At 45.1% G+C, this 23,916-nt stretch overlaps 1 protein-coding gene across 2 annotated transcripts in view; it reads left to right on the forward strand.

Annotated features, from left to right (window-relative positions):
* Positions 1 to 8,280: 8,280 nt before the first annotated feature.
* UNC5D (unc-5 netrin receptor D) overlaps positions 8,281 to 23,916 on the forward strand; it is a 401,974-nt gene continuing 386,338 nt past the window's right edge. For both annotated transcript variants that reach the window (XM_060268544.1, XM_035140077.2), the window contains exon 1: positions 8,281 to 8,507. In XM_060268544.1, the coding sequence (XP_060124527.1) occupies positions 8,426 to 8,507 (82 nt within the window). In that variant the 5' untranslated portion in view covers positions 8,281 to 8,425. The remainder of the gene's footprint in view (positions 8,508 to 23,916) is intronic.

The raw sequence follows: 23,916 nt of genomic DNA on the forward strand, positions 1-23,916 counted from the left end.
TGTGTACATGCTTGCAATCTATAATACAGTCTAGCCTCCATCTGTAGACCCTTCTGCCACAAACAGAAGATCCCAACTCATTTCTCCCTTGGCTCTCTTCTTTCCCTGCCCTGCAAAGGAATCCCCAGCATCTTATCTTTCATGTGTAACACATCAGAGATGAGAAGAGCAATTGGCACGTACTCAGAAGCACCCTTGCCCCACTCCAGCCTCCTTGGTGGGGAAAATGTCTCCATTCATGTATTATAAGAAATCCTTCTATACAGTAGATTCTATGGTTCAGTCTTAGGTCAGATTAAGCAGCGGAATCAGATTTTTGTGGGAATTGCCGCTGCTTTCCCATACCCCATTGGTTACTTCTGAATCCTCCATGCTCGTGGTGCATTGATTAAAGTCACCAGCTGTTCCCCCTTTCCCTCCCTTTCAAATGTTGTTTCCCTTTCCTTCCTCTGCCATAACTATATGAAAAAACAAGGAGCTGGGTAACACTTTGATGTCTCGGATAAAATATTCACTCGGAGACCTATCCAAGAGTGCATAATTAGGTGGGCTCACTGCAAATCAAGTTGAGTATGTAGATCGAGAGAGAGAAAGTGCTGCAGTGTCAGGACCCCAAGGCTCTAAAGGCAGAATTCTAAGCACCATCTCTGTTCCTTTCCCTTTTTTGCTGATGTGTAATATCTTGCAGCAAAGTTTGCTTCCTTATGTAGACAATTGGCTAGCCGTGGTGATGCGCCCATGTCTATTACTTTAAAAAAAAGTGCTTGGGGTGAGTTTTTAAATTTCATCCAACTGCCTCAGCAAAGCAGACTTTTTGTTTGTTTGCTTAAAGCACGGCTGGCACTCTGCTCCACGCTGAAAATTTTGGAATGAGCTTGCAGTGCAGGTGACCTCTGTTCCTTAGAGAAAGGGCAGGTTGCATTTTATCCCTTGAAAATTCCTTGCATCAGGCCTACTATAGGCCACTGAAATTTCATAAGCACACAATGAGTAGGCTGGGAGATGGAGGGCTAAGTAGCAATCCCCTTCTAAGTATTTGACCTGTATAGACAGATAAATGTTGTGATACAGACTTCCTGGGACATCAAGTTTCCACTTGGATTATTTCTTCATGTTATGCAAACTTGGATCATCTTATGAATAAGTCAGGACTAGTCTTCCCATGCACAAGAATGTGGTAGTAGAGTCCCAAGGGATTGGGGAGGACTGTTCCACATCAAAATGCAACTATGCTTTAAAGAAGCCTCCTACTGACTGTAATTGAAGGTTTCTTTCAAGTCTGACTCCAAAGCTTCACTCCTTTAGACGTTGAGGTGTCTGGAGCTTACTCTCAGGTAACTGGGTAAAGACTGTGCAGTGTTACACTGCAGGCCTAAGCATTTTTACTTAGTCCCACTGAGTTCAAAAGGATTTACCAGTGCTTTTTTCTAAAATAAATAAAAATGTTTAGGGGTACTCTCACTCATATTGAAATACTCATATTGAAATACTGCCCCTCAATGAGGCCAAACTTAGATTCACAAAATGTTTAGGGGTATGGGTCCCCCTGCGAACCCCCAGAAAAAAAGCACTGGGGTTTACCCTCTGGTATGTTCCTGATCATTCCCTGTTTCTATTATTATTATTATTATTAGTAGTAGTAGTAGTAGTAGTAGTAGTAGTAAGGTAAAGGTAAAGGTAAAGGGGTCCCTGACCATCAGGTCCAGTCGTGTCTGACTCTGGGGTTGTGGCGCTCATCTCGCTCTAGAGGCCGAGGGAGCCGGCGTTTGTCCACAGACAGCTTCCGGGTCATGTGGCCAGCATGACAAAGCTGCTTCTGGCGAACCAGAGCAGCGCACGGAAACACCATTTACCTTCCCGCCGGAGTGGTCCCTATTCATCTACTTGCACTTTGATGTGCTTTCGAACTGCTAGGTGGGCAGGAGCTGGGACCGAGCAACGGGAGCTCACCCTGTTGCAGGGATTCGAACCACTGACCTTCTGATCAGCAAGCCCTAGACTCTGTGGTTTAACCCACAGCGCCACCTGGGTCCCTAGTAGTAGTAGTATTACCCACCTTTTTCCTTGACAGGTATTCAAGGAAGCTTACAGCTAAAATTTTATTTCATTCCATTTATCTGTTGAAGGTGTTATACACGACCCCTTCCCTTGTTCATTTTCTGTTTACAGCAATCCTGTGAGGTAGGTTAGGCCGAGAGGTTGTAATTGGCTCAAGGTGACAGATGCATATTCTAATAATAACTTATTATTTGTACCCCACCCATCTGAATGAGATGCCCCAGAAACTCTGGGTGACTTCCAACATAATATAAAAACACAATAAAACATTAAACATTAAAAAGCTTCCCTATACAGGGTGGATATGTCTATATCACATATATCTGTGTTGGGGATCAAATGTGGGAGAAGCTTCCCGATGTAGAATAGAGTGTCCCTATTTTAATCTGTGGAATGTTGGAGGGTATGGAGTTGCTGTCCTGGTTTTCCAATGCTTCACATTGCAGCTGGTTACTGAATGGGAAAAGGGAAAGGCAACCTGTGCATTGTCTGTGCCACAGCAGAGCCAAGGTGACATTCCCATTTTGGATTGCCACATTTGTTTTAGCAAAATATAGGACAAGGTGGGACGGGGCAGAGTGGCTGGGGGGGGGGGGTTATTCTCCTCCCCCCCAATCTGGTGAAGTGACTTCAAAGCAATCCATTACAATCTATTGCAGCCTAACAGGAGGCCCCCCTCTGGAATTTGTCACTCCCCACACACTTGTAAATCTGTCTGTGCTTGGCTACCCAGAGCTTAAATATATGACCTTTCACAGACCCTTTCAAACACCTGCATTTGGAGAGGATCCCTAACTTGGCACTGGGGCGCCATCTCTAGGGGGGGGGGCTGAGCACCCGCAAAGAAATTGTTGTGGGTGCTCAGCACCCATACCACAGGGCCCCTGATGCAACTTCTGGTGCCTCGCGAAACACCGGAAGTCACTTCCACGGCCTCGTGAGACCTTGGAGATGCTGTCCGAGGCCTTGCGAGGTCTCGGAACCTGAATTCTGGTGCTACCGGAAGTCAGGTTCTGAGGCCACAGGGCACTTGACATCATGATGCCACATTGTGTGTGGTGGATATGCATAACCTGGGGCACAAGTTGGCGTGCCTGCTTGGCAGAGAGAGGGAGAGGGAGAGGGAGAGGGAGAGGGAGAGGGAGAGGGAGATAGAGATAGAGATAGAGATAGAGATAGAGATAGAGAGAGAGAGAGAGAGAGAGAGAGAGAGAGAGAGAGAGAGAGAGAAGACCTGAAATACAGGACAAAACTGTATCAATACAGGAAGTAGCATTTTACATTGAAATATGGGATACAGTGGTCCCTCGACTTACAAACTTAATCCGTTCTGAATGCACATTTGTGGGTTGGAAAGTTTGTAAGTCGAAAAGCGGTTTCCCATAGGAAATTTTTTTTTTAAAAAAAAGTTCGTAAATCAAGGAAACCACATTTAAAATTCGTAAGTCGGGGAAACCGCATTTAAAACCGCCAATGGTTTCCGTTCGGATGTAGAAAAATTCGTAAGCATGCGGCCATTTGTCCCGTTTGTAAGTTGAAAACATCGGATGTCGAGTAATTCATAAGTTGAGGGACCACTGTAATTTTGTATTATCTTCTTCTTCTTGGCGATCACTCATAGCCAAGTAAGATTGTCTTCCATAAACATGGTTTTAACATTGAGTCCGTAAGTGACTGTGGAGGCCAATTCTGGATCCACACATCCTTCCACAGTGGGGGCATTGGTTTCCAGGTGAGAGTTGATCAAGGTGTGGATTTGCCAAGTGTGCCTTCCTCTTAGCATGTTTCTCCCTTACATCCTGAGTTCGAGTGTCTTCAAAGCCCATGGCACCTTTGGTAAAGACTGTTCTCCAATTGGAGCACTCGCAGGCAAGTGTTTCCCAATTGTTGGTGTTTATACTACATTTTTAAAAGCTTTGCCTTGAGACAGTCTAGTCTTTAAACCTCTTTTCTTGACCACCAGCATTACGCTTTCCATTTTTAAGTTTGGAATAGAGTAGTTACTTTGGAAGATGATCATCAGGCACAACACGCAGTTCAATAAAGTTGATGTTGAAGAATCATTGCTTCAACACTGGTGATCTTTGCTTCTTCCAATACGGTAGTATTGCATACAGAGACCTCTCTACTGCCTTGCCCTTGCCCCATTCTGGGAAAGATGGGAATAATCATAATAGAAATTGCATAAGTGCTGGCATTAAATCCAGGACTGTGGAATTCAGTCACAGAAGAAATGGCTCCTGCGTGTCTATGTCTGCCTTTCTTGGGTGTTAGTTACACTGATTTGGCATACTAACCTGGATTCCAAGTGAGAGGGGGGATGCTTGCGAACTGTGTTTGTGGCCCAAGTATGAGTATAGCTCCCAAATATATATCCAATGTGATTCCCCCCCCCCAATTTTCTATTGTTTTGATTTATCCGTTGTATTTCTTTCACATTTTTGTTTTGTATTAATATTCTGTCCACTGCTTTGGGGGACCTTTGGGCCAAACAGTGGTATATAAATAAATCATAACATAACGTACTATACACCGTGTGCTTACATGGGAACTAATTCAGCAGACCCACACATAAGGCTGTGCTAATCCCTTCGAGTTCAAACCGAAGATCAAGGAGTTAGTGGTTCAGTACAATTGGCACAACCTGAACGAGGGACTTTGAAGAGATCATTGCAAGAAATCCTGCATAACCTTAAGGCTTTTCCCCCCTTTGGTGCTTTAGTAACTAAATTACACTCAGCCAATATTATAGGAAGCTGCTGTCTTCAGCCTTTTGATTGAATCCTCACTCCCAATCCTAAGCATATTTATTTAGAAGTAAATCCTATGGAATTTACTTCTGAGTTAGCTTAGGGCTGTGGCATATAATTGACCTGACCAACTTACTTTTACCTCTCTAGGATAATTTTTTTTAAAGCACAGAGAGATGATTCTTGTGTACATTCAGAAGTGTGGGAATTGTCCACAGACACAGTGGCTTACATCCAATGTTACTTCTACTCAGAGTAGACCCAATGAAGTTAATGGGTATGTCTAATATAGGTTCATTGAATTCAGTGTGTCTGATAGAGCTTAGGTGGATACAACTAAAAGTCATTTTGGATCACTTTTATGAACTATGTAGTGCATGAAAAAATACTTTTAAAAAAATGTGTCCTGAATCTTCCAACATTCAGCTTTATTGTACACGAGAGACAGCTTTTTTTCTATCCACTTTTTCCATGCCATACATAATTTTCAATTGCTCGTCTTCCCCCTAAACTAAACGTTGAATGAGTTTTAAACGTAAGGTGTGCACACAGCCTAAGTCAGAGTAGAAAGTACTGAGACAGATGTGTGGTATAAGGCATCTTCAAAAGTTTTATGTTCAAAGGACAAGGTGAAAAACATAATATGACTGTAGTCTAAACTGAAAGCGTGAGGTCATGGTTAGAGTATTGGACTAGAACTGAGGGGAACAGGGTTAAAACTCCACACAGTTAGCAAATGCACTGGGCAACTCTGGGCCAGCCAGTCCATCATATAAATAAGGATGTGAATAGGAAAGAAAATAAATGAAAGGGAGGGATGAAAGGGAGGAAAAAGGAATAACTAACAAAGGGTGGGTGGGAAAGCATCAAAGGTAAATTCAACTGGAAAAAATGCAAGAAAGATAAAGAGCAGAAGAGGAAAGAAATTAATAAGGGAAAGAGAGAAAACTATGGGGGAAGAAGGGGAATAAATAAGCCCCCCCAACCCCCCCAATATTTCCTTTTTATTGTGCGTTCCAAGGGCGTACCCACCATGGGGCAAGTTAGGGCAGCTGCCCTACTCTAGAAGCAGGGCTGGTGGGCAGAGGCAGAGCACAGCCTGGCGGAGCGCGAGTTCGCCATTCCCACCGCGCCGTGCCGCACCCTCCCTCCAGCTCCCCGGCACGCCCTCAGGCAAGGCCAAGCGCGGCGGGGAACCAGGGAGCGCGGCGCGGTGGGCGGGAACGCTGAACTCGCGCTCCGCTGGGCTGGGCTCCGCCTCCGCCCACCAGCCCTGCTGCTAGGGAGGGGCACAGCCCGGCGGAGCGCGAGTTCGCCGTTCCCGCCCGCCGCGCTGCGCCCTCCCTCCAGCTCCCCGGCGCGCCCTCAGGCAAGGCCAAGCGCGGCGGGGAACCAGGGAGCGCGGCGCGGTGGGCGGGAACGCCGAACTCGCGCTCCGCTGGGCTGGGCTCCGCCTCCGCCCACCAGCCCTGCTGCTAGGGAGGGGCACAGCCTGGCGGAGCGCGAGTTTGCCGTTCCCGCCCGCCGCGCTGCGCCCTCCCTCCAGCTCCCCGTCGCGCCCTCTGGCAAGGCCAAGCGCGGCGGGGAACCAGAGAGCGCGGCGCGCGGGAACGCTGAACTCGCGCTCCGCTGGGCTGGGCTCCGCCTCCGCCCACCAGCCCTGCTGCTAGGGAGGGGCACAGCCCGGCGGAGCGCGAGTTCGCCATTCCCGCCCACTTTGTGGCCCCTCCCCTTCCGTGCCTTGGCCCCTCCCCTTGCCCCCCCCTAGTTTTGATCCTGGGTACGCCCATGGTGCGTTCATGATTTTTGTTCACGATGGTATTAGGGCAGTAATGAGCAAATCTACTTTCAATACTCTCTGTACCTGCAAAAGTACCAGGCTGCATATACTGCTTCCCCAGTGGTGTATCTCTTTCCACTGGAATGCTGCAACTTTTTATACCACAAATGTTCCAATTTTTTTTTGTTCCACTTTGGTTGCACTCCAGCAGAAAGCAATAATGCGTCAACATTGGGAAAGCATTCCCAAACAACTAAAAACAACTAATGATGTGAAGAACTGTGGAACTGAGTGTTGCAGGTGCCACATTCCACATTTGTAAGAAATCAGGTTTTTTTGTGCGGCAGCACCCACACATTGGAACTCCCTGCCTATTGATACCAGGCAGGCACCTCTCTTTTCTGCAGCTGCTGAAAACCTCTCTATTTAGATAAGCCTATGCGGATATCTAGAAGGCAGATGCTTTAAATTTAGTGCTGGTTTTAATTTCTTGAATGTTTTTAATTGTCGTTTTGATAGTTCTTACCAATAATTTTATTGTTTTGTTCTTTTTTAAACCACTTTGAGGTGTGCGTGGTTTTTTCGAATAAAGTTGTAAATATTTTTTAATGAAATTAACAAGGAACCCACCGCTAACACACTGTTTTTGTATCAATGAAATGCTGGAGAATATAAGGGAGGGCAGGAGTCTGAAGGGGTTCTAGACTGAAGACCGTATGTTCAGACAGTCCCCAAGCAGCACATTGCTTAAAAATAATCGATTCCCATTGGGTTCAATGGTGCTTCCTTTCAGGGAGGTGGCCTAAGAAGGCAGCCTAGAAGCCAGAAGCCCCCCCCCCATTTTTTTTACTCAGATGTAAATTCCATTAAGGGGACTTGTGCATATTTACTCCAATGTCAGTGAAGTTGCCCTCATGCCGCATGCCTAACCCTGACAACTCAGAAGTAAATCCTATGGAGTTGATGGGGGAGGGCTGGATTTAGGTTTGATGAGGCCCCAAGCTACTGAAGGTAATGAGGCCCTTTATATGTCCAGCTGTCCTTTGTCAACAAGAAATTGTCACTGTTTTTTGATGTTGAATATATATGCTATATGGTAATTTATAGACCTAATAAGTATCTAAAGCCATTTGCACATAACAAAATATGTATTTTATCAAAGTAATTGTTGAACTGAAATACAATTAAGTAGAAGTATATTAATAGTGAAATTTGGGGGCGGGGGGCAAGGGAGTGGGGCCCTAAACTATAGCTTGCTTAGTTTACACGTAAATCCGACACTGGTGCTAGGTCAACGCTGCTAGGAGAGCAGGCTTCATCCCAACCCCGCCTGCCTGGGAGTAAATCCCACGGGTTTCCACGGGACTAGCGCTCAGCCTCGCACGGTTAGTCCCCTAGCAAAGCCCGGCCGGGACCTGCAAGCCAAGGAAGCCGCGGTTCCTCCGCTCAGCAGCACCCGCACCTCCGATCCGCACCATCCGGAGCAGGAGCTGCCCGGGCCGAGCGCGCCCACTTGGCTCTCGGCAGCAGCAGAAGCCCCGCCCCGCGGCTCGCCGGCGGAACCCCGGGCGTCTTGCCCCGCCCCTTTCGGCAAGCTGGCCCCGCCCCGCCCTCGCCTAATTGGCTGCCGGGGAGGAGGGGGTCTGATTGGGATGCAGGCGCGCGGCTGCTCGCCTTTAGTCTGGAGCCGGGCGGCTTGCAGGGAGGCGCTGCTGCTGCTGCTGCCGCCGGCGCGTGGGAAAGCGAGCGAGCCGAGGGGCAGGCAGCCCCGCGCTGCCTCGGCTGGAGTAGCTGCGGGGAGTTGAGCCTCCTTTCGTGGCCCTTAGGATCCTGCAGCATGGAGACCCCGCCCTTCTTCTGGCTGGCGCTGATGCTGTTGCTCCTGCCGGATCTGCTCGCCGGGACTGGGGCGCTGCGAGGTGAGTGGGATCAACCTCTACCCCCCCCCCAAACCCTTCATAGAGAGGAATGGGGAGGGGCTCCGGGGCTGGCAACTTTGCCTGGTCAGCCCCCCCCCTCCCGCTGCTTCCTTCATTTCTGCTCCGAGCAAGCATTGATCGGAGTCCACAGGTTGTCTTCTGCTGGAGTAGGAGAATGGATACCTTCCCACCCACCCCCCTACCCCCCAATTTTATTTTTTTGTGTCTTTGCATGTGGAAGCGAGTTTGCTAAGGGAGGCAGGCGGAGAGAGGAGCTGGTGCAATGCACGCCGCCTCCCTCCCACCCTCTTCTCCCAGCTTGGTGAAGGGAAAAGGGGGAGGCATCGTCTCCGGAACCCCCACCCGCCCTTGAGACTCCCTCGTCTTCTCTCTCTGTTGGGCTGCTTTATGGGGCCTATCCGGTTTTTAAATACGGGTTTCTGGACGGATTGGGTTCTGCAGCAGAGAGCATCGGAGCTTGGAGAGACGCGGAGTGCTAGGGAACGGGTTCAGACGGAGCTGGGCTGGCTTGAGGCGTGGAGGGTCGTGTGCATGCGTGTGCTCGCTTAAGAGGGAGCATCTTTTCGGGGGGGTGCATGTGCGTGCAAGTTGCTCTCCCAACGGCTTCGGTCTGCCATCAGTCCTGGATCCTTGAGACTTGGCAAAAGTGCTTGCCGGTGCAATCCTGTGCCTCTTCGTACTTGGGAGCAAGTCGCGTTGATCGCAGCTTGAAGCTGCAATCCTCTGCGCACTCCGAGCTCCGGCGTGAGCCCCGTTGAGCTGCTGGGTAAACATGCATCGGATTGTGCTGCAAGCTTGTCGTTGTAATTGTGCGAGTCAGTTTCTTGTTGTGCTGCTCAGTTTCTTATTTCCGCTGCTTTTCCCGTACGGCCGCTCTCGGTTCTGAGTCTCCCCATTGACTACAGCGACCTTTTGGAGTCTCTGGTGGAGTTCTCCCAGACCACTGGGTTTGGGTGTGTTGGATGTAAGATTCTGCCCCTGTCCTGAAGGGAGCTGACTTGCTAGCCATCTCCATTGTCTATAGTTAAGTAAATATGGAAGGAAATGATTAAAAAATATGTCATCAAAGTATTTGTCATCTTTTAGCAAGAATCGTTCTCACATTTTTTAAAATTGGTAACATCACAGTGTATCCGCCCCTTCCCACCCCAGGGCTTCACCTTTATCTTCAGTCAGTTCAGGGTTGCACCTTCAATGTCTAAAATTAAGCCTTCCTCAGGTAGCTGATTGTAAAGCCTTGTCAGCTTCTGAGACTCTCCTTGTCTGACCATCACCCTTGTCTTTGTTTTCACAATAAAAACTACTTGCTTGTCTGACTTATGGGAAAGAAATGCTATCGGAAAGAAATGCTTGCAGGAGGCACAAGACATTCCGGGATCCTTCTAATTACAAGAGTTGTTATTTTTAGGTACCATGGACAGCAGCTTTGCTCCATGAAATGTGAACTTTGACTGTATCAAGGGAGCAGAGGGCAGCCTCCGTTTCCTCCTTCCCAGCCAATAGGGTGGTTCTTTATATTGGGTTTATGGAAAGCAGCTGTGCATATTAAATATACCGCAAAGCAAAATGTGGTCATGTGAGGGCTAAGGGTTTTGATCCTGCACTACATGAATGCAGCAGGATGGGCCATCATTAGCATCTGAAATCACCCCCCACCCCATGTGTAGTAATATTGCACTTCTCTGCAAGCTTCAGAAGCACCTTAATTTCTGTTTATGATTCTACTGGATGCTTAGGTACCTGATTTGCTATGGGTTTGTTCTTAGACATTAATGGGAGAGAATAGTATTTTTACCTTTATTGTGGTCTTTTCCTTTGTTTTCCTTGTTTTGATCTGGTGCACTTAACCCCAGAAGTTACCCATTGAGTGATAATGCTACAGTTTGGGAAGTTGTCTGGGGGCCACCTTGAAGAGAAATTGCATTCCCATCACAGTTCTTTATGGAGTGTTCAAAAGAGTGTATGTAACAGATTGAGGAGGGTGAGATGATGTTTTTGTTCGGTTTTTTTAAATCATTGCCAGGCTGCATCTTTTAGTATGCATGTGTACACATTTGCCTTCTATCCTACAACACACCTTTTATAGGCAATCTAGAATAAATTGAATATAGAACCTAGGAAGCTAATAATTTGACCTGGTTTTTTTAAAAAAACAACAACTTATTGATGGCAGAGAAACCAATTTTGAAGGACTGTTTGTGACATTCCTAAGTTCTCTTGCCATGTGAAAATTATGTTTTCCTTTCTCTTTTCTCTTCCTCCACCCCCACCCTCTTGCCGGCTCCAAGATTAGAATGGAGTTTCAAATGTGTCTTGTTCTAACTAGGGCTACAGCCTTAAGTTGGTTTGATGGGCCAGATTAACCTATTCATCTGGTTATATAGTAGTAGTAGTAATTTATTTATACCCCACCTATCTGGCTGGGTTTCCCCAGACACTCTGGGCGGCTTCCAACAAAATATTAAAATGCAATAGTACTTCAGATATTTAAAGCTTCCCTAAACAGGGTTAACCAACACCTTAAGTGTCACCAATTAATAAGGCCATAGGAAGCTGCCTTTAAACCAGGTCAGATACCTAGTCTGTTCAGCCCAGAGACTTTCCCATGATCTGCTACCTGTTCCCTTTTCACCTGGAGAAGCTACAGATTGAACCTGCGGCATTTTAGATGCAAAGCATAAGCTGTACCACTGAGCTATGATTTTTCACTCCTCACACCCAGTCAAGTCCTTAGCATGCCATTCCCTTACATGTGGCTCATTTCTCCACCCCATTCAAATCCTCATTTAGCACTCAAGGGAGGGAGCTGTGTTGGATTTATTTTGCTGGCTAAAAGTGGCACCACCTTAAGGAAAGGAAGACAGGTAGAAAAAAAATGCCCCTCCATGCGCCTGGTCTTCTGCAAATTTCCTAGGCCTGCTCTGTGTTCTCCTTTCTCTATGAAATTTTCAGATGAGGAGGGGTGACGTTTTAGGGCAGGTTGATTTTGTTTTAGTTTTTTTTCTAGTTTAAGCAAATGCTGTAGCCAATTGTGATTGTTGCAATGTTTTCCTTTATCAAAATCATTGCATGCCTGAGAAAGAAATAAAACAGTTAAGCACACATGCACAATGTATTTTTAATGATCTAAAAAAAACATTAGGATGTTAGGCCAGAACATCCTTAAAACCTGTTCGCTTTTTTCTCCATAACTACTTTATTCATATGCAAACTTATGACAATTCAGTCCATTAACATTCATATGATTCATCAACTTAAGATCTCTTATCAGGTGACAGCCTTAGTTCTAAGTAACAGCTAAAAGATTTTTTCTCTCTGACTTTGCACGATGCCTTTGTATCCACAACACTGCCTGATAGTCCTTTGCATGGCTTCTGATTTATGATTGTACACACCCAACAAACTCATTCCGTGGCGTATGTCAGGGTCTGTGAGGCCAACCAGGTACTGGAGTGCAATTTTCTCTCTCAAAGTCCTGATTAAATAGTACCAAGGGCAGACAGAGCTATTTAATATCTCCTTCACACTTTGTGAAAGAGTGCTTTGTGACTTCTAGTTGGTTTGGTCATGCGACGATCTTGAGGTATGCAACTTTTGTTCCCATTCACAAAAAGAATGAGGTGTGAAAAATGCTGACCTGCCTACCACACCCCATAAATCTAAATTGGACCACTAGTCAAAAAGCCTGCCTTAAATGGGATCTTCAGAGGGTGTCCCCTTGGGGTAGGTGTCCATATGATTAGATGTGACATGGCAGACTCAGATGTGTCTATCTGGGAATAACATGCTTAAGGAAATCATTCCAGCTCAACCAAATCTTTGCTGGAAAGCATTGAATAAGTCAGTTTTTGTATATGCGAGTGATAGATCCATTTTAGCTCACAGTCCTACTGTAAAACTGAGTGGGTTAAAATACTAAAGGTATTTGCATGCTGAACAGTAGTAGTACATGGTTACAAATATAAAGATTTGCCCACCATGAAGGTCTTGAAGGGACTGGAGGCTGTCACTGGAATTAATGTCAAGTTTGCACATGTTCCAACATGCCAATTTTATTTGCTTTTCATTGTTTCTCATCAGGCGTGATATTATCTGTGGTTACTTTGCTTAAAGGTACAACGAGCATTAACACAGGCCGTTGGAAACCAGCCAATGTGTCTGGCTCTCTGCTGCAGATGGGATTCCTTTGTGAACTTGTTAGGCAGCCTTAAGAAGAAGAAAAAATACAGAATTAGATGGTCCACATGCCAAGCTGATGGAAAGGTATTGCTGTCTTGCAAGCTTACAATGCCTGTCATTCTTGGAAGGGAAAGTCATGTTGGACCATTGGGCTGCTACTGAAAACTGCAGCCTGGCATCCAGTTCTCCTTTCTCTCTGTGTGACATTCAGTAAGGGAAATAGACATTGTGTTTATGTAGCAACATAGGCAAACGAGATACAGGTTGGCATGATCCTCATCACTTTTAACTATTGACAGAACCGTTGAATGGGTGATATTGTTAACATTTCTCCCTACATATATTTTTCTTCATCAGAGACAGATTGGATTTGGGTGTTGGATGAGGGTTGCAGGAAGCTCATAGGTTCAGTCATGCTTGGATCTTGCCCTTTTTTGTTTGTGAATGGAAATGGCAAAGTTCTGAAGCCAGCACTTGGCTGGCTCCATAGCAGCTTTGACTTTTCTCCCCTTTGTGTTCAAGAAAAGCATGAGGTGACAACCTCGTATCATAGTGCTCAATCCTCTTCCGCTGTGGCTGGGCTTATAATATTGGTGTAGTATGACATCAACTGCTGGGTTATCCATGAGACCACAGTGTAGGGCTGGGAAAGACCTTTAGCTCAGGAGCATCACTGCCAGCCAGTGTAGACAGTTCTGAACTAGATGAACCAACTGGTCTGGTGTAAGTCAGCTTTTTTATATTCCTGGTTTCCTAGGGAGGGTAAAGGCAAGGATTCTTCCCAGGATTAATGTTCAACTGGCAGAATGTTGGCTAATATAATAACTTCCATAGCTAACTGCAGCATGCAAGCAAAAAAAAAAAAAACCCCTCCATTCTGTCGTACACTAAGATGGAAAATTACTTGTGGTACAAGGGTTCCCTTGAGGAGGGAACTTGATGCTGTCCTCTCCCTCTCTCTTCCCTCCTCCCCTCTGTATTTTTAGCCTGGCTTGCTGAGGAAGTGTGGGGTTTGAGCTTAAGAGTAGAATCTTGACACCAGAGGCTGCTGTTTCTTTTGCTTTGCCGACTGTCACTACTTTTAGTGGAGCAGATGGCCAGATTCATTTATAGCAAATAGGAATTTATTTCATTCTCTCCCCCACCCCACCCCATTTCAACTTTTAAAGCTCTTTGTTGGGTGTTCTGATCGCATGTAACATCAACACATGAATGTGGAGAGTTTTGTGTTGTGTGCTGTGCTAATCTCTGAAAACGTACTTGCCACCTTCCAACCTTTGAAGGCTGAAGTTGGGGGGGGGGCTCTCTTCTTCTCTTGGAATCTCCTTGTGCAACTTAGAGCCCTGCATGTAGGTTTTCCACATGAGCAGAGCACCCAGTTTGAACACCAGCATATTGTATATGGCGTAATGTAGCCTTACCCAATGATTATGATATGCATATATATATCAGTTTATTCCTTTACAAACAAGCACTCTTGCCATCCTGCCCATGTTTAGAGCCAGTCTGGTATAGTGGTTAAAGTATCAGACCGGGAACTGGAAGACCAGGGTTCACATCACATCCCCACTCAGCCAATGTAGCTCACTGGGTGTCCCTGGGCTAGTAAACCTTACAGGGCTGTTGTGGAGTTTGGGAGACTCATGTATGCTGCTTTTAACTCATTGAGAAGAAGGTGAGGTATAAAAGCAATGAATAAATACTCACACCAGACTTCTGTCACCCATAGTTGCATCACATGGGAGGTCTTGAGTGTTGGTTAGAGCACAGAAACTTGCATGTTTCATATGGATCACAAGGCTAAACCCCATTGACTGAGAAATGCTGAGGTGGCTTCCATAATGATGGGCGTTTATTTGGGAGAAATAGATTTTTAGGTGACTTTAAAAACAAGACCTGCTTAAAAGAACATGAGAAGAGCCCTCCTTGATCACACCAAAGGTGATCATTTATTTAATTGATTTCAGTTATGAATCGCTTCCCATAAAACATTCCACTGACATTTAAGAATAAAAACATCAGCATTTTTGTATGGCTTTAAAACAGTGTTGAATGGCTTTAAAAGAGGATTAGACAAATTTGTGGAGGATGGAGCCATCAGTGGCTACCAACCTTGATGGGTATCCTGTATGTCCACTGCCGGAGGCAATGATACTTCAAAATGCCGGCATTTGGAAGCCGCAAGAAATCTGAGTGTTGTTGCGCTCAGGTCCTGCTTTGAGGCTTTCCATGGGCATCTGGTTGTCCACTGTGAGAAGAGGATGCTGGAACAGATGGACCAAGGGCCTGATCCAGCAGGGCTCTTATTACATTCTTAAATAAGAACAATTTCAAGTCCAGTACAGATGCAGTCCCGTACATATACACAGCTTTGAGTTCCTGAGCCCTGTGTCCCAGAGTGGCCAAACAAATGCCTTTGGGAAGTCCAAAAGCATGAAGGTGAGTGTGTTGCCTTGGTGGTGTGGTATTTTTTAAAAATTCATTTTTAAAGCCCTCTAGCTAGAAAGCTGTGGGTTAAACCATTGTGCTGCTTGGGCTTGCCGATCGAAAGGTTGGCGGTTCGAATCCCCGTGACGGGGTGAGCTCCCGTTGTTTGGTCCTAGCTCCTGCCAACCTAGCAGTTTGAAAGCATGCCAGTGGAAGTAGATAAATAGGTACCGTTCCAGCGGGAAGGTAAATGACGTTTCCGTGCCCTGCCCTGGTTTCGCAAGAAGCGGCTTAGTCATGCTAGCCACATGACCCGGACAAACTGTCTGCGGATAAACGTTGGCTCCTGGAGTCATTTGCGACTAGACTTAATTGTCAGGGGTCCCTTTACCTTTACCTAGCTAGCAGTAGCAATACTTCTTGCATGGCTCTATGTGGGTTAAACCACTGAGCCTAGGGTTTGCCGATCAGAAGGTTGGCGGTTCGAATCCCCGTGATGGCGTGAGCTCCCGTTGCTCGGTCCCAGCTCCTGCCAACCTAGCAGTTCGAAAGCACGTCAAACTGCAAGTAGATAAATAGGTACCGCTCTGGCGGGAAGGTAAACAGTGTTTCTGTGTGCTGCTCTGGTTTGCCAGAAGCGGCTTTGTCATGCTGGCTCCCTCGGCCAATAACGCGAGATGAGCGCCAGAAACCCAGATTCGGTCACAACTGGACCGAATGTTCAGGGGTCCCTTACCTTTTAAAACCTCCTTACCTCATGGAGAGTGTCACTCTCCAGTTGAGGCCATCTAATGAACAAAGCTATACCAGCGTTTACATTTTCAAAAATACTTTAACTGGGGGTGCGGAAGGGAAGAGCATGTGATCATAATGGAGGCATTGATCCTGCCAAGGGTTAAAACATAAAGGGGTGGATTTATCTTCGCCAGAAAGGTATCTGTGTCTTGAAAGGCTTGAGTGATCTTAGACATTTGGTTGGGTAGGACTAATTAATAGACACATTTTCACTAAAACAAATGGGAACTGTGTGGCCTGCAACACCATCTTGCCATGTGACGGGCTGCTGATTAGGATCCCACCCACACTCTCCCCATTTCTGTTTCCCTTCCCAGTATTCAGTTTGCATTCAAAGTCCAGTTCTTTTGTGTGAGGGATAGGTGAGAGTTTCTGTGCTCTAACCAACACCTCCCCTCCTCCGCTCTCCTTTTTGGCACCTCAGCAAAGTTTGCCATTTCCCTGAGGTCTGTGTGAGCAACAGTATTCACCGCCTGAACACAGAAAGTAGAAGGAAGGATGCACCAATATGTTTTTGTTTTCTTTTGAATGCCTGACTTGGCAAGGTAAATGACGATCTCAAACTGAGTGGGGAGTTTGCTTCCTTTGCTATACCCAAAGTATAAATTTGCTGACTTACTGTTTTAGAAGCAATGAGAGATGGTCTCTCCCTCCCCCCAGGCTTCCCGTGGGTGCTGGATGTCCAACTGACTGATCGATGTGTGATAAAAGCACCTGCAATGCAAATTATTTGCAATTGAGAGAACCAGGGGCCAGAAAGGCAAGCAGTAGTGACACTGCTGTTAACCAGTAGAGCAGGCTTGTCCAAAGTCCATTTTGGGGACCTAATCTGGCCCGCTGGTTGGTTTAATCCAGCCCCGTGGCAGTTTATTTCCCCGGGGGAAATCCTAAAAAAAGTTCAACAACTTTGGTCGTCCCTCATGGCCTTTCACTTCATCAAATCTGGCCCTCTTTGAAAAAGGTTTGGACACAACTGCAGTAGAGTATCCTATCAAACAAAGTTAATGATGGCATGTTTCTATCTTCTGTAGAAGGTGGAGATGTTGTGGTTGCCAGTTTCCTTCATCACATGTTGTTGTTGTTTTGTCATTTAGTCGTGTCTGACTCTTTGTGACCCCATGGACGATAGCACGCCAGGTACTCCTGTCTTTCACTGCCTCCCGCAGTTTGGTCAAACTCATGTTGGTAGCTTCGAGAACACTGTCCAACCATCTCGTCCTCTGTCGTCCCCTTCTCCTAGTGCCCTCAATCTTTCCCAACATCAGGGTCTTTTCCAGGGTGTCTTCTCTTCTCATGAGGTGGCCAAAGTATTGGAGCCTCAGCTTCAGGATCTGTCCTTCCAGTGAGCACTCAGGGCTGATTTCCTTCAGAATTGATAGGTTTGATCTTCTTGCAGTCCATTTGGCCCTTGGAAATCTTTGCAGGTAGGATGGTTGTGTGTCAGCATGTGCAAAAACTAGCTACTCTACAAAGTTAAAATTTATGTTCATAGCTCCACCCACTGTTGCCTTTGGCCACACCTCCTTTCTGTTCCCCAGAAAGAAATGTGACCCTCAGGCTCAACAATGTTTGCTTCTCCTTTTATCAGTCAGCCATGGAAATCTGCAAGCAAATTATGGAGGAGGATAGACACTTAGAAGGAGCTGTTCCATTTCTCCCCCTGTTATTAGTGTTAGTTTTTATTTCAACTGATCATGATATCTCTATGATTATGCTTCAGTTTGAGTGAGAAAACGTTACCTTAAAAAGTTGAGTGCCTTATATTTGCCAGCATATCCTGATTGGTTTCTGGCAGGCTTCAGATGTGAAATCTCATAAGCCACCAGCCATAAAAGACTGCCAATACTAAACACCGCTGCATGTCAGCTGTCAAGTACTAACTGTCAAAAGTTGAAATCAAGGGCTGTTGGATGGCACATAAAGAGATGAAATGTCAGAGTATTCTGCAAATAATTTGAGTTTGTCTGCAGAATATTTAAACATCCAAAGATTTGTAGGTGAATTTCGAGGTAAATTGTTTTGCAACAGATGAATCTCAGTTGTTCTGGAGACCTTTAGATGCAACATCAAGGATAGCCAACTTGATGCTTTTGAGATGAATACGAAATCCCACCAGCCAGAGGCAGAGAAGAAAAAAAGAGAGGCAGTACAGTTTAAGGGCAATTCCAGGAAGGCAAAAGCACTCAAGGATCAGGACTCAGCAGGGTGTAGCTTAGGGAGGAGGCATGGCCTAGAGCAGGCATGTCTAAAGTCCGTTTCGGGGGCCTAATCCGGCCCCTGTGGTAGTTTATTTCCTGGGGTAAAATCCTTTAAAAAGCTCAACAACTTCAATCCGTCAAAAGGTCAACAACACATGTTCACTTCATCAAATCTAGCCCTCTTTGAAAAAAGTTTGGACATCCCTGGCTAGAGAGAGTGTTTCAATGACCATTTAGAGAGGGGTGGAAGGCCACATCTGGCCCCCAGGCTTTGAGGTTCTCTGCCTCAGCTGTATACCATGGTAGCCACAAAGTTGCCCTCCTGATGTAGTTGGGCTCTTAACTCCCATCAACCACATGTGGCATTGTCACAGACTCATGGATGATGGGAGATGAGAGTCCAACAACATCTGGAGGGCCAGATGTTCCCCATCCCTTCTTGAGCCCATTCTCTCATGAAACAGAGGAAAAGGAGTGGTCTCTGGGACCTGGTCCATTAAAAAACAGTGAAACAGTAGAGCTCTGAGCCGGTAGAATGGACTATGTCAGAGTTCTGGTGAAGGACCACATTTTTGAATGCTTTCCTACACTTGAAAAAAGTGAGCAAACAAACCTCCATGCAAATGGTTGCATTCAGTGAAGAAAGAACCCAAGATTCATGGATTTTTTTTTATTTTTTTTTTCTTAATCTTACAGTTCTGTAGCTAATGTGCTGATGAATCTTTCATTCAAAAGCTTCTGTCAAAATGAATGGTTGCAAAATAAAGTGTTTGGAGAAACTAGTTGTTTTTCTTCATTCAAATATAACCTGCAAAAAAGCGAATAATGCCCCAGTCTTTTGTAAAGAATCCAATCTATCTTGTCATGTGGAATTGCAAGAGCAATAAGGGTCATGACTGACAAAAGAGAAATATCAAAGCATTTGTTTTTCAATGACAAGCTGTTAAAGTGGGGGGGGGATAGTTTCCTTAAAAATAATTATTAGTGTGTTTTACACATCATCATCATCATCATCATCATCATCATCATATTTTGCTACTTTAACTTTAGTATTGTCAGTTTCTTTCGGGATATTATCATAGCAAGAGATTAAAGTCTTCGAACTTGTTCTTGACAAGAACTCTTTGTGATACAACACAAATCCACCTATTCTCTAGTGCTTATCACCTCCCATATCCTGGAGCATTTTTGCAATCCATAAAACACTTGGAGCAAAACTCCTTTTGAAATGATTCCTTCAGTAGCACCTTAAAGACCAACTAAGTTTATATTTTGGTATGAGCTTTCGTGTGCATGTACACTTCTTCAGATCTGAAGAAGTGTGCATGCACACGAAAGCTCATACCAAAATATAAACTTAGTTGGTCTTTAAGGTGCTACTGAAGGAATTTTTTTATTTTGCTTCGACTCAGACCAACACGGCTACCTACCTGTAACTAGTCCTTTTGAAATGGAGAAAGTGCAGGCTAGGCTCTGTTTGGCTGTTAGTCTGAATGTGGGCTTTATTTACAAAGAGAGAGGCTATCTCTGGAAGTGACAGGGAAGGGTAATAGCTCAGTGGCAGAGAATCTTCCTTGTGTCATCTCCAGGTAGGGCTGGGATAGAAACTTGCCTGAAAGGAGCATCTCCACCCCCATTGTTCAGCCCGGACACTGAGGTCCACCTCCGAGGGCCTTCTGGCGGTTCCCTCCCCGCAAGAAGTGAGGTTGCAGGGAACCAGGCAGAGGGCCTTCTTGGTAATGGCGCCCGCCATGTGGAACGCCCTCCCATCAGATGTCAAGGAAATAAACAACTATCTGACTTTTAGAAGACATCTGAAGGCAGCCCTGTTTAGGGAAGTTTTTAATGACTGATGTTTTATCTCTGTTGTTGTTGTTGTTGTTATTATTATTCTATTGGGAGCCTCCCAGAGTGGCTGGGGAAACCCAGCCAGATGGGCGGGGTATAAATAATAAATTATTATATTATTATTACAGTATTATGAAACCCAGGGAGCTGATGTCAGTGTAGGCAATGCTGAATTAGATGGACCAATGGTCCAACTTGGTGTAAGACAGTTTTCAGTGCTCCTGAGACCTGTGGGTATAGGGCAGTATTTAAATTCAATTAATAATAATAATAATTTGTAATAATAATGATAAAAAATAAATCCTCTTCTGGATTAATTTCTACAAAACAATGATCAAACAGCAACATGTCCACAAAGATTGTACTGATGTCTCTGAAAGTTTTCTATTTATTTATTCATTTAAAACCATTTTTAGAAGAAGAAGAGGAGTTTGGATTTGATATCCCGCTTTATCACTACCCGAAGGAGTCTCAAAGTGGCTAACAATCTCCTTTCCCCTCCTCCCCCACAACAGACACCCTGTGAGGTGGGTGGGGCTGAAAGACTTCAAAGAAGTGTGACTAGCCCAAGGTCACCCAGCAGCTGCATGTGGAGGAGCAGAGACGCGAACCCGGCTTCCCAGATTAAGAGTCTACCGCTCTTAACCACTACACCACACTGGCTCTCATTTTTAGCCAACACTTCAGCTGAAAATGCTCCCAGAATAGTGTGCCGTTTGGCCATATGGCATTATAGAAGATGCAACATGAAATGAAAATGGGATGAGCAGGGAAGAGGACAACAAACACACCTGGGCAGCGATTTTTAAAGTTATGCGATTATTCTTAAGGTGACCACCTGGAATGGAATCAGTTCAGAAAGAAGAGAAACCAAATGGAGTTTTAGTCTAGTTTCTCTGCAGGTGGGAGGAGGGCATCACAGATTCACAGCTCAATCTTATTCATGTAATCATTCTCTGTACCTCTGTCACCCAATTGTTTGAGGTAGAAAGGAACGATCAATTTCCTTACAGCCAGAGTAGAAATTCCTGAATCAAATGCCCTTCTTGCTCCACCTTCCACCAGTTGTTCAACTTAACTTGAAGCAGGCTTAAGTCCTGGAACTTATTTGGAATGCACGGTATCTGCCATGGGAGGAAATGATGTGGATTTTAGGAAGGGAGAGAAGGCAAGTTGGCCGGGGTCTTTGCCCTCAATAAAGAAGGGTTCCACTGCTGCAGGGAAGCTAAAGCAATCAAGTTTCTCCTTGTCGGCTTGCAGTCCCTATTTAACCCTTCGGAGGTGTTGATTCAAGCTGTTATAGCTCCCAGATGGTAGCCACTGACAAATATGTCCAGGCGGGAAGAACTCCATCATGCCAGCCATCGGATTTGCAAGGTGATTACGAGGTGATTTGTCCCAATTGCGAGGGGGGTGGTTGGTGCAAGTATTTCAGGTCAGATCCTGATCCCCTTGAGGTGCTGCAGATGATTTGCTCTACTGCATAGAGCCATTGCCATATGGAAGGTGGCTTATCTTTAGCAAGTGTAATGTTTAGGGTTATCATGAAATGTCACCCCTTGTTCATCACCCGCTCATCGAAGAAAAATAGGGAGGAGGATTATTTTTGTGATTATTGTAGAGAAAAGGGAGGCTGCAAAATGGTGATGGTGGCATTCTAGCCATGGCCGGCTGCTGCTGCTATTTTTATAATCTTCATCATTTTAGTGTATAAAGTTCAACATTTTAAATTCTTAGTTCTCTGAATTTTGCAGTGAAGTTCTTCAGCCAAGCAACTTGTACAAAAATGCATTATATTTGGGGAAATTACTTTGCAAAAATGCATATATTAGGCAAAATTAAAAGCCTGGTGTATTTTTATGGAGCTTACCAAAAATCACAAACTGATCTGGAAATGTGGAGGACTGAATTAAAGGCTTTGCAAAAATGAGCAACCAAAATTGACAGAATAGTCCATCTCTATTTCTTGGCACAATTTTTTCTGTGCATGCTTCCAACAGACTGTCAGAACAGCAATGTCAATGAGCTTTCACAAATGGCAGTTTAAGAGAGAAGGACTCCCAGTTAAGATGACAGATGTAAGATTTCTCTGAGTATCAGTGGCTGTCAGTACAGTACAGTATACTAAAAACAAGCTGAATGCATGTAAGGAGGGCCTGGTGAGATTCGAGCAGCAGGAACATAGCTTCAGCTAGTAACCACTGATTAGCATATAATTAACATAATGTTTGAATGTGCTCACATTTTCTTTCCCTTCAGCTTATGTTTTCTTGGGAGAACTCTATGGCTTTGGCTTCCTTTGCATATTGGTATCTTGTACCCTTCCCAAGATCAACCACCCTCCACTTTAGGGGGCACTCTGACTACTTCTGTGTACAGCAATAAATGCTATTCTGTACATCATTACTGGATGGATTTATGGAAAGCAGATGGCTATGTAATTCTAGACCTGAATTATGCCCCAGCAAGTATTTACTACTGTCTGCATCATTGCATAGCATGCTAGCTGGTTTTGTGGTCCCTTAGTGCTTGCTCTGGCAAACTAGCCTGGTGGGAATTTGTGCCAGGGTGAGTTAAATTCTAAGGATTCTTTTCTGATCCACTAGCTCCTTTGCACGCTTAGGGGGGGGGGGTGGTTCAGATGTGCACACTGAGAGTTGTTCCTTGTCTTCCCTATGATGTGTGAATTTCCCGTGCATGTCATGTGTGCACCCCATTGTATGCACTTGAACATGGTGGTGGTGCAAACTGTCTCTGCAGATTGTGCCATGTTGATGCAACTCGCCAACTGGCTTACCTGCCATTGCTCCTTTTTTTTTACCAATAAATTTTTATTGATTTCTTTTTCCAATTTTAACAATTTATACAATGCATAATTGACAACTATACAACATATAGCTTTTTCAGCTCTGACTTCCCTCCTCCCCCCAGCAGGTAAATTAATTCAATCCTCTCGCGTATTATCCAATTTTTTACTTAACATCAAAGATATAGGATTTATCTCATAGCCGCTAACGTTTTCATTTCTTTATAATTATCTTTAGCATAGTCTACAAATTTACTCCACTCTTTCTGGAATTTCTCATCGTCCTGGTCCCGGACTCTGTGGGTCAGACTATGTCGGTGCTGCATGTTAGTTCCAGCAAAAATATTATTTCTGTTCTCTTCCTCCCACCCAAAAAAGCGCAGCACCTTTGGAGCACCCCCCCCAAAAGCAAAGCAACTTTTGCACCCCCCAAAAAACCTCTAAAACTTTGGTCAGCAGCTCCCCCCAAAAAGCTCAACAACTCTGGGCACTTTGTGATAAATAAGGGGTTTTTGGTTTGCTTTGGTTAAATAATTAGTTTTGGGTTTATTAAATATAGTCATATATTACAATTATACATTTTTGTTATTTAAACTATAAATATTGCGAAATTATGGTTTTTTTCTTGAAGTGACACACCACCCGAGTTATGCTCGGGTTTTTTTGCGAATTTTGACACACCAAGCTCAAAAGGTTGCCCATCACTGATTTAGAAGGTGATTGGGCCGGATCTGGCCCCCGGGCCTTAGTTTGCCTACCCATGTTTTTAGTGTTTCCAAGAAGCTATAGCTCAAGGGAAGAGCAGATATTGTGAATGTAAGTAGACTCCAGATAAAGGAGAAGTGTTGCTAATCTGAGCTGGGATAGATGGGATTGGTGGTCTCACTTGATACGGTAGAACAGGGGTCCCCAAACTAAGGCCCGGGGGCCGGATGCGGCCCAATCGCTTCTAAATCTGGCCCGCGGACGGTCCGGGAATCAGCATGTTTTACATGAGTAGAATGTATCCATTTATTTAAAATGCATCTCTGGGTTATTTGTGGGGCATAGGAATTCATTCTTCTTCTTTTTAGTCCGGCCCCCCACAAGGTTTGAGGGACAGTGGACCGGCCCCCTGCTGAAAAAGTTTGCTGAC

Source organism: Zootoca vivipara, chromosome 15, assembly GCF_963506605.1.
Source record: "Zootoca vivipara chromosome 15, rZooViv1.1, whole genome shotgun sequence".
NCBI lineage: Eukaryota > Metazoa > Chordata > Lepidosauria > Squamata > Lacertidae > Zootoca > Zootoca vivipara.